Genomic DNA, 11,495 nt, shown 5'->3' with positions numbered 1-11,495 from the left:
CCCGGAACTCTCTCCCCAAGGATATCAGATATCAGAGACACTGAGCTGCAGGCCTGGATAGAGAATATCTTCACCAACGGTTTCTTAGGAAGGCAAGAGTCAGGTAGGTCACCAACACTAACAATTAAGAATTTTGCAGTGAATGCCCTGTATTTCACCTTGGGCTTCAAAGATTTAAGGGGATTATACACAAATGAATAACATTTCACTCTGAACACAATTTTGCATGTGTGGCTGTGCTATGAACTAGGCGTTTTGCTGAAGAATACAAGGACAAAAAAATAGCTTTTACCCAAAAATAGTAAATGAAACAAGAAATGAAAATGTCAGCATTTATGATGGTGTAAACGTAACTTAAACTATTCCTGAAGGATGTATGAGGTTGGAAAATTCCATTTTCTCCAATTTATCCCCATGGAAAGAGTGTGATCGATCTACTCTAGCATACCGATTTCAGCACTTCTCTGTTTAGGGAAGATCGATAGCTGGCTCTTGTGTTGCTTTAGATGTTAGTGAAACGGCAGCTTCAATTAAGCTCTGTTTTGGTCTAATAATCATATTTCATGAAAAGATCACATTTCACATTATATAAAATATAAAAACTAGCAGCCTAGCTACTAGTGATGCGCGGGTCGACTCACAACTGCGGGTCGAGCAGACTTGGGTTAAAAAAAAAAAGATTTCAGATCGGGTCAGACGTGCGCGGGTTCGTTTCTCACCACCGCGGGTGGGTGCGGGTCTAAAACAAGCCGACCTGCACGTCACTACTAGACACGATTTTAAAATGTAATGTGTTGTTAGTTTTTTTTCTGAATAGGGTTACAAATGAAAGCAATGTTAATGAATATTGAAAATATTGAAATTTACCATGGAGTAAATTCTTAGAGTGCCGCACCTGTGTGTGGTCATCAGACAAATCGGCACAGTATGAAATGTTTATTAACCCACGATTGCTTTCCTGCACTAATTCTCTCTCATCTGTCAGCTGCTGCTTATTTCTACCTTAAGCAGTGAGTATAACAAATAACTGATCCTGATAAAATAAACCCTTATAAAAAAAAGAAACATTTTTCTCAAAAACATGTCACACTTATTGGCACCCCTACATTTTTTCATTGCATTCATTTTAAAGACATTTTTGCATTTCATTTTGCTCATCTTTACCAAGGGTGCCAATAATTCTGGAGGGCACTGTACCGTATATGACTATTGACATTAAATCACACATCTGATTCAAAAGTTACACAGACAATGTGGCAATAAATGGCACCTGTGTTTTTGAGAAATCTTTTAAAACATTTTTATAAGGATATTTTTTTCCTTTGAATAATTTTACCTCACTGAAAGTTTAGTTTTCTCTCATATTTTCATTGTAAGATCAAACTGATAAACAACAAAGACACTTTTTCATAGCCTTTTTTGCTCATCTTTACCAAGGATGCCAATAATTCTGGAGGGCACTGTACATCACTGTTAATCCACATACCTATGCATATAAATTGTAAAAATTAAATGACAGCTTTAGGAAATGCTACAATGTTATCTTGATGCTGGAGAACTGATATACAGGTTAGAAAATTAGTGGAGAAAAAATCATAGCCCTGCTATTATGCTATCAGTGAACACTGTTGATGCCTGTGAGAGGAGAGCATATATCTCATCATCATACACAGGTCCTAATTCTCCCATGGCTATACAGAGGCTGTAACCACCTGATAACTTAATTCATATTTTATGTTTCCACTAAGAAATATATCACCACTACTAGTATTACATTAGTCTTGTCACTGTGTTCTATTTTGTGTAACTACATTTCTGACAGGTATTCCAGGAACTTTCCTCACTGTTCAGGAACTAACGAAGTTTCTCACCATGGTCATATTCACCTGCTCGGTGCAACACAGCGCAGTCAACAGTGGACAGGTGAGCTCTGCTCTACTGACTGGAAAAGTCCATTATTCATTTAAAATACCTTTTTCTTTCCAGTTGAATCGTGCCTTATTGATCATTTCAACCCCTGGAGTGCAGCCAGGCATGTAGTTTGTTCATGTAGTACAAAGCACAACATGGTACATTTTCAAAAGGCTTAAAAAGGGCTTTGATTCAGGTTTGTAAACTACTGGAAAATGCATTCCTGCAAATCACTGAGAGTGGCTCTTCTGATGCTACATTATCTTCTGTTTAAATGTCATGTATATATTGTGCTTGGAACATTTTTGTTAATATCTTTATAATACAATAATAACTGAACATGTATCACTTAATGGAAGTAATACACTGCACTATTCCATATGTTCACATTTGGATCAAAACGTAACTTTTCTGTTTGATTTATCACTGATTATGGGATAGACAGCATTATCATAAAATGAAGTAGTCAAAGTTCACTCCAAACATTAATTGATTTTAAACACATGATTCTCCTGTGTGCCTCTCCTGCTGCCCACGGATCATCATAAATCACTGTTCAGTCTCCTTCAGAGACTTTCAACTTAGCAGGATATCAAATTTGGGTCTTCACTTTTTTGGCTCAAAATATTTTTCTCCTCATGCTTGAAGAAATTCATTTTTGTTGAAGAGATTCATTCTTTCACTTCACTGTAAAGTCTTGATTGAAGTACATTCTAAACCCTTTATAATAAATCTCTTGTTCTATGCAGTTTTTGAGACCTTTGTTGAGAAAAACATCAATTTATTTAATGTGATCTTTCATCTCGTCACAACCAGAAGGCCAAAACATTTGTTTTTGTCTGCTTCTGATCTTTAATATTTATCTTAGAAAACTGGATACTCCTACCTGAGTGCAATTTGCCCATTCAGATAGATTTGCAACTGTTAAGTTCAAGGCAATATTTCTCTATGTTTCAGAATTTGAACCACTGAGGTATAGCAGGCTGGTTCTTCTACCATCTCCTAATCTGCCTCTAGCAGACGTCGCCAACTCAATCCGAGTTCTGTGTTAAAAAACACTCTGCATCAGTGGTTTGGGGATCCTTTGGAGTTTCTGACACCTCAGATGTTTGGCCAGCACTACCACTTCCTCAGCTAAGACCGCTTCATTAAAAGAATGAAGTACAATATTCCTTTATGTTTGCCTGTTAATAACATCATTATTAGTATTTGACTACAGAAAACTGAATTAAGGCAGAAAATAAGGGAAACCATAAAGTGTACTACTTGTACCATCCCAAAATGTAATGTAGTCAAAACACTGGGGTTAACACCTCTAGTTTTAGACAGACATTTGACCTACTACGGACCTTGGTTCAGTGTCTCAGAAATTTTGGTGTCACAAATACCACTTAGTTTCCAACAATACCACTTACAGCAGCCCCATGCTTTTCTATAGAGAAACCATCCCAGAACAGACAAGGCCTAATCTTGCTTAACGTTTGGAGATGAGTCTTTGTATAGCATCAGAAGAACCCTGACAGAAACTGAACTCCTGCACATTCAGGACACATATACTGATGTCTGTAGACAAGGATGGCATTAAAATATGTGCTGCTATATTCTGAACAATCTCCAGTTATACTGATTGATTTTAAACACCAAAAGTTACAAGGCATTAGGACATTTTGTCTGTTTTAGTTCTAAATCTTAGGATCTGTCTCTGCTAACTAATGTTTACCTTAAATAACTATAACTGTAATATTACTTTTCATTTAAAAAGTCATATCTATAAATATTGCAGTTGTATACACATTCTGATTTAGAACATTTTACACAAATATCTCCATTGCCACCATTTAGCAAGATACCAGAACACAGTTCATGAAGTCAGACTCATGCATGGCTGATGACGATTGTGAATATTTTTCTACATCTACTTATGGATGTTTATGAAATTTCGTACAACCTAATTTTCTCCAAATCTAACTGAGCATAAATTGAATGGAGAAACCTATGGGAGATATTTTTAATAAATCAAAAGACAAGTTAACATTTACACTAGAACATGTAGAAATTGTGCAGTATTCATGCATGTGTGTTTCATCCCTCAGTTTGACTACTGTTCCTGGATGCCTAACGCCCCCCCCACCATGACCCAACCTCCACCCTCCACGAAGCAGGACCTCCACTTTTCTGAGCTCGTCCACAGTCTAGCTGACTGCAAGAGCTCCTTACTGAGCCTGATTTTGACCAGGACACCCAGCTTCTCTTACTCTCGCAATGTGAGTTTCTCCGTCGTCCACAATGACATAAGCTGTTGAGACATTTTAATGCTGACTACCACATTCATTCTGGCTTTCTTTTGAAGCCTGAATCGATTAGATGTGAATATATATATAGGTTTCCAATTATGAACTATCATTATATTCCATTATTATTTTTCTATTTATTTTTCATTTAATTTATCGTTATCAAACAGAACAAATTCCAAAGGAAATTAAGACATTGCTGCTACCTCCCTCTCGGTTTAGACCACATTATGTCTTAACTACATGAGGAGCAGCCTCCAAGTCTGCCTTCTCCTATGGACCAGCTACGGGGTCAATGGCTGGTGGGCAGTTTGACAGGGTGCTAAATTGTAACACAAGTGTTACAGGGAGGACACAAAACACCCGTGGAGCAGAAGGGAAAAGGCTCTCTTGATATCAATATTCAGTTTGATTACAGACCATAGAAAGCCTCACGATCCTTTAGTTTTTGGGGATTTTAAGGAGGAGTTGTCAAAAAAGTTCACATAAAAATGGCTGATTTGCGGCTGCCAAGCATTCACGGTGACATGACTTGTTGATCCTCTGATTCTGGATCTTCCGATCACTAGGAAGTCACCAGACATCGCTCACACCATAACTGGCAACATGAACTGGGACTGGACACTCAGGAGACAGGTTATAGCCTGCAGATAATGTGCTGCTGCAATAGTAATTTCACTCGGTACAAGACGAAACCATGGTTCAGACATTCTGTGCACTGGATGTGCTTGGCTGAGGAGACAGTGGCAAAGAGTGCAAAACAGCTTGACTGAATCCCCTGTGAAAGAAATGATGAGGCAGAAGTTGAGTGGGGTCCAGATTCTGGTTTCCAATATGTTTTATAAATGATATGGGTCCACCAATGTTAGTGGAGGGAATATGGGGGATGCCAAACTAGAATGGGCATCTTCTTAGCTGCAGTCAGGCCAGCCAGCTAGAGTCATTTCTAGTTGAAGCGGATCAGCTTCAACAATCTGAAGTTCTACTGCCTGTTCCTGAGTGACCCCTACATCTGCTGACTTTCATTCCAACTGGGCCTGTAACTGATATGCTTGCGTGTTTAGTCCATGTTTGTGCGCTTCGGTTTGCAGTCTTTGGTTTTAGAATTACTCTAAATTACAGTAATCGATTTCAACAACTTCAGTCTAGAAAATATTACATGGCATTAACTTGCTAATAAAATATCTTATGCCTATTTTTTTTTCTAAACAGACAGTTCTTAACAGTTCAAAATGACAAATTAGCATTCACACCCTGTTTTAATTTAGTGTACTTAAGTCCAATTCATTTGTAGGAATGATGACAATGCTGAATTAGCACAATTTCATCTATCTTCATTAAAGCTGAAAACAAGTTTAAAAATAAGATGATAGAAAACTGAAATCAGTTGGTATGTCTGTACCATATTGAATTTTAAACATACTGCCATAATAATCATGTTTTCCCATATTGCATACAACCTAAACCCTCACCTATGGATCATCCCATTTTAACCAATCAAACACCTTCTTAACTTTCAGGGAAATAGCAGAGCAGAGGGAGACAATGTCTGTAGCTGGATGCATGATGTAGACTGCAAGATTATCAGAGGCCAGATACTGTAAAGACTGTCTGGTCTTGGTCAGCTAATTTGGTCCTATACATCTGCTATCCATATAGTATGTTTAGTGCCTCAGCATAAAGCTTCACTTTTCTGGACACTCCACTCAAAGACCTTTACAGGTAATGGGGACTCCCCTCCCACCACTAACAATGTATAGCCCTACCTGGATGATGCAACAGCAGTCATAGTGCTCCAGTATGCTCACCACACATCAGCTATCATTGGGGAGGAGAGCAGAGTGATGAAGCCAGTTCAGAGATGCCATGATTGGTAAAGGCCAGGGGGAAATTTGGCCAGGACACCAGCGAACACCCCTATTCATTTCAAGAAGTGCCTTGGGATTTTTAATGACCATGGAGAGTCAGGACCTTGGTTTTATGTCACCCAAAGGATGGCACCTTTTGTATTGCATGGTGTCCCCATCACTATACTGGGGCATTAGGAGCTTCAGTGGGTTGCCAGTTGTAAGTTGCAGGGTGACATAGCTGCTGACACTACATGGGTGTTTTTTCTGTTCCGAGTGTTTTTCTAAAGAAAGAAGTCTGGTATGCGTAATGTTAATGGATTCTGGAGTATATTTATTTGAAATGTGAATTCTTTGTTTGAAAGATACCACACTCAGATCACATATAGAGTATACTGTAGTTTCTCAGTACTGTGGATGCCAGATGCTGTCTCCTTTTACGTCAATCACTATTCAAGACAGAATTCATATCTGCACCCTGGATAATATCAAAATCAGTGTCAGTCAGACAAGATATTAAAAACCCATAGGGATATAAACAGAAAAAAATATTTTCTAAAACACTAGTTTTCAGAAGTATCAAACTCCTTTATTCATCAATAACTTACAAATTCAAATACTGTATTACTTTGCAATGCAATTAAAGCTTTTTTTTGTTTGCTGCAGAAGATGTTGTCACATACACTGTAGTTACAATACTCAGTCAAAGCCATAAACATTTTAGATGAGACATCTGTGTGCAACTAATGCCCCCTAATGCCAAACAAAAACAAGAGTTTCCACGCCGAATAACAACATTTTTATCTTTAAAACATAGTTATGTTCCACGTGACATTTGTGATTTAGGTCCAGCCTTTTAACTCATTACTGAAAAAGACGTATTTCAACATTGTTAATGTAAAACGAATAACTACTTTCCTTTCTCAGGGTAAACTTGGAGAGTATCCAGAGAAGTACTTCACAGAGAAAAGACCTCAGGATCTGATTTTAAGGTTCCGATCTGACCTGGAGAAGATTGAAGATGAAATACAAACCCGCAATAAAAGCACTGAACTGATGTACACTTACATGCTTCCATCGCTTGTGGCCAATAGTGTAGATATCTAAGTGTCACCATCAGAGGTGCCACCCAGAGTCTGCAGTCTTTGGCCGTGTCGCAGTGCTCACACTGACCCTGACCCCTTCAAGCGCGGACCTCAGTTGCGGGAGTATTGCAGGACTCACCGTTATAAACAGGGGGACGGGCCCCTCGCCTGATGTCACTGGCTGGGTACACGACGCAGGCTCAAAATGCTTCCCGTCGATGCTTCTTTTCCAATATTATTTAAAAAAAGGATTTGTCATTCTCCGCTCGCAGTTTGATAAAATTGAATGTCACCTCGTCTATCTCTGCACAAAAGTAGAGACACGTCGTGTTCATTCGTGTTGAACAGTGTGGCATTACGCGGGGGCGTGTTCAGCGTGGGGGCAAGGCCCTGGATTAATGGCGTGGTCTGGCTGTAGCAACCACAGCTGTTCTGGCTCATGAAGGACGAGTCGCCCTTCATCCAGGGCTCCGCCTCCACACTGAACACGCCCCCGCGTCATGTTTTTTTAAAGAAGTTTTTAAACTCCAGAAATACAAAAAAGGAGACAGAATAATGAAATATATACAGGAATAGATACTTCACAGCCAGAGGAATTCACAATTGTAAAAGCTAAAAATGGTACTTTTTTATATATTTCCATTGTATGTCTTGCCTTTTGATTTGATTTGATTCAAACATTTGGACTATTAAAAATATTTTTTTCTTTTTTTATTGTTAACAGAATAACAAAAATTACAAAACAAACAAGAGTACATATAACAATTCAAAACAAAAAGATCGTCGGGGGTACATATTACTACATAAATTCAAGTTATGAAAAAAGATCAAACAAATTAAATAAAAATAATGTCCGCACCGCTTTCATATTTTTGCACTTCGAAATAGTCTTTAAATACCCCCTTACATCCATTTTAAAATGCTCAGAAAAAGGGTTCTTCCCAGACCACTTCATTTTATGTATATAATAACGTGCCATTATGATAATTAAATTTATTACAAACGAAATGTTAATATTGTTTGTACTATTAAATATGTGTACCGTTAAATATTCCGTGCACAAAATACTGTAAATCGTAGGTAAACGAATATTCATCAGTCAGAATGGGGTGACAAAATAAAAGCTTTAAACCTTTTTTAAAAGTTTTTAAAAAGTTAAATTTTACGAATGCATGAATATTGTTTAGAAATGGGACACCGTGAGAAAATGCAGACTTGAGCGAGAATGGGCATATGACGGGCGCAAGGTTGCTAGTGTTTATACTGGGACAGGGCCTTGGTAGCTGTGTTTAATCTTAAATTCTTAGAAATGAGTATGAACAAAATATAGGGTGGTCATTTACAGTAAGCTCTTTGATGAGTCCTAGATATGTAGTGCAATACAGATAAAAAATCATTTTTGAAAATAAATGTGTATATTGTCTATGGTATAGATGTCTGTGTTGATCATTCACAAGGTCTGTTAATTAAAAGAGAAACAAGGCAAGATTACACATTTCCCTAGGTGTGGAACCACACAGCAACTTGACTAGTGTTAAATCAACTCTAACAGAGTTCATGTTCACGCATTGTTGGTGTTTACTGTATATGGTTTCACAGTCACCTGATTTAAATTAACAATAAATAGTTTGAGCTCAAACATTGCCACAGTGTTAAATATTTAAAACTCTGTGTGTCATTTTCCGACCTCTCTCAGTATTATTTCAACACTTCTTCAATGATGAGCACAGTGTACAGTGCCAATATTAGGGTTAGAGAAAACATCGTAGCGTGGCGGGTTCGGCGAGGATTAATAACAGGAATTGTGGCTCGTTTGTCTAAGAACACAAGTGCTTTATTTTTGGACCCGTGTCCAGCACAACAGCAACAGCAGGAGCAAGGCCCAACAGGGGCTACAGCACACTAGGGTCATTCAGGTACAGGTACATGAATATAGGGTGGAAGGTGGGTACAGGAATAAAGGGGTATAAACCAGGAACAACTACATGCTGATTAACAGTTCTGACTGCTATGTACTTCGCTCCGGGTGGTCAGCTGCGCTGCCCAGTGACCTTTAATCCCCACCCTGGCTACTACGCCCTTCGCCACACACATTGGCTGGAAGCTCTTCGGCCACAATGCCAGACGAAGGCGCCACAATATTGACATTACCATAGGAGAGTGAAGGTACATGCATCAGTGTTGCTGTCTGTCCCTTGCTGTGTGAGCAATAGAGCTAACACCACTAAAGTAAAATGCTGTTTAGATGTATTTTCTCATCTGTATAAAAGTTAACCTGTAAATCACTCAAACACAGTATATTCCACCACACACGTTTTTTTTTTATTTGAAATGCTTTAAACATCTCTTTTTGGTAACATTTATGCAAGTGGAACAGAAAACACTTTAAAACAAAAGTTAAAAGTTTGACAAACAGCTACAGCTTAATGCTAAGTAGCAGTCTGAGGTTTTCAGAATGTTAGGCCTCGGACACACCTTGTTTTGTAAATACTGTACATTGAGTAGCTTGTGTTGTATGTTTTGCTGTGTGTAGTGTAGTTTGTGTCTTGTTCTTAATAAATATGTTTAACCAAATGTCTGGATTGTTACTCCTCTCAACAAATCTGCGCCACAGAATAAAGAGTTCACGTGCCTCTAATTATACCAGCCGCTCAGGTATATTGCTAGAAATTACTTACAAGGTGGGGGTTATGAATAGTTATTTTACTTATTGACTCAAGTGCTCAGTCAATTCCGATTTTCATTAATTTCGTAACCCCCCCATTTGTGACAATATTAATATTCTATTTATTGCATAAGGGGAATCAATCTTGGGGCGATCTTGCTCCAGCTGGGAGGCAAATGAGAGATCTCTGGGGGACGACGCTTCAGGCAGCACCACAGCGGGGCAATCACAGGAACAGAGTGGGGGGCAGATCCTGTGCTTTTCCTTCTGCACTAGCAGCTACCTTTGTTGGAGACCTTTCCACAACAACGCCAGGCAAATCTCCACTCTCCCACCACCAGGACACTTCCAGCACAGAGTCGGACCGCGGACATGCCCAGCCCACGTACGGATTTCCAGTGGGACGTTTAAGTCTTGTAGAGATAGGAAATAACAGTACAAAGCTGACAAGACTTCCACAATCACAACAACTCCTTGTGAGGCAAGGGTGAAAAACTAAAGTTTGTAAAAATGAAGTCTGGGGTTGGTGGCCCAGTGGTTGGCACATCTCCCATCATGGGGCTGTGGGTTCAATTCCAGACACGCAGTTCTGTCTGTATGGAGTTGAACTATGCCCTCCCCATGTTTACATGGCTTTTGGTCTGCTTGCTACCTTTCACTCCCACAGCCCAAACACGTACTGCTCGTGTCACCATCTGCGGTACCCAGAGCGAACGCCGGCGGCAGATGAACATGGCTGCCAGCAATCAGAAACGAGCACCTTCCAATCCTCCCAAACGCCTAATCAGCCAATCACACTCCTCGCTCGCCACCACACCTCCCGGTTCCCAGTATACCTCAGTGCTCCTCACCTTCATCACGGTGCTCAGTATTGGGAATCCCTTTGGAGCTCCTTCCTGCGTTTCCCTTGCTACCAGACTACTGATAGGTTCTCTGATCTCCCGGCTATTCGACCTGCGCTTTCCAACGACATTGATTTCGGATCTGACGTATTGGCTAAGTACGTCATTGGCTAAGCTTTCTCTTTTATTCATCAACTCCCTGCTTATTATCTGTGTGGTTACCGCACAGGGTCCAACTTCAGTCTGAGCTCTGTGCCATTACAGCTAGGTTAAGTGCCTTCTGGGAAAACTGGTCTTACTGTAGGTGTAAGTGTGTTTTTGTCTGTGTGTCTGTCCTGTAATGGATTGCTGTCATGTCCTGTGTATATCCTGCCTTCGCCTGTTGCTTGACAGTATAGACTTCTGCTCCCCGTGACACTTAATTGGATGAAGTGCTTAGAAAATGGATGAATGGATTTTTAGAGTACACAAATAAAATTGCCACCAGAGCTCCAAACTCCACTCCGAGTTCCACAGCATGCAGCACCAAGCTTGTGTTTACAGCACTGACTGCCTACAAGTGCTGCTGTATTCAGGAAAACAATTTACATAGAAGAGACACTTTGCATTGACAGCACACGCTTCAGTGATCTGGAAGTATTTATAGCCATGTGATTTTCACACTTCATGAGTGAGAGCTGCTGTTCAAGGCAATAATATAATCTGTGCTCAAGGCAGATATAAAATATTATTTTTATGTCTAGAGGTCAGTTTAAAGACTTAAAATATTGTCTGTAAAAGCAGGACATTAAATCAAAAACACGACATGAAACTGTTTTTCTGAAGTGTCTTTATAAGAGCATCCACTTATGGCT

At 39.5% G+C, this 11,495-nt stretch overlaps 1 protein-coding gene across 1 annotated transcript; it reads left to right on the top strand.

Annotated features, from left to right (window-relative positions):
• Positions 1-48: 48 nt before the first annotated feature.
• Positions 49-10,181, top strand: LOC148809458 (polyunsaturated fatty acid lipoxygenase ALOX12-like). Its single transcript, XM_088909257.1, has 4 exons — positions 49-103; positions 1,823-1,923; positions 4,005-4,175; positions 6,977-10,181. The coding sequence occupies exons 2-4, from the start codon at positions 1,873-1,875 to the stop codon at positions 7,154-7,156; spliced, it is 402 nt and encodes a 133-aa protein (XP_088765383.1). The 5' UTR covers positions 49-103; positions 1,823-1,872; the 3' UTR covers positions 7,157-10,181.
• The last annotated feature ends 1,314 nt before the right edge of the window (positions 10,182-11,495 follow it).

The sequence above is a fragment of the Atractosteus spatula genome, unplaced genomic scaffold, assembly GCF_055471065.1.
Source record: "Atractosteus spatula isolate fAtrSpa1 unplaced genomic scaffold, fAtrSpa1.hap1 Scaffold_13, whole genome shotgun sequence".
NCBI classification, from domain to species: Eukaryota; Metazoa; Chordata; class Actinopteri; order Semionotiformes; family Lepisosteidae; genus Atractosteus; species Atractosteus spatula.
Note: the sequence above shows the minus strand (reverse complement) of the source record. Positions and strands in the feature narration are given on the sequence as shown.

Excerpts from the sequence above, each read along its gene's own strand:
- LOC148809458 (XM_088909257.1), top strand. The coding sequence starts at position 1,873 with ATGGTCATATTCACCTGCTCGGTGCAACACAGCGCAGTCAACAGTGGA. Across the intron at positions 1,924-4,004 it reads GCGCAGTCAACAGTGGACAG|TTTGACTACTGTTCCTGGAT; the intron begins GTGAGCTCTGCT and ends TTCATCCCTCAG. Across the intron at positions 4,176-6,976 it reads GCTTCTCTTACTCTCGCAAT|GGTAAACTTGGAGAGTATCC; the intron begins GTGAGTTTCTCC and ends TTCCTTTCTCAG.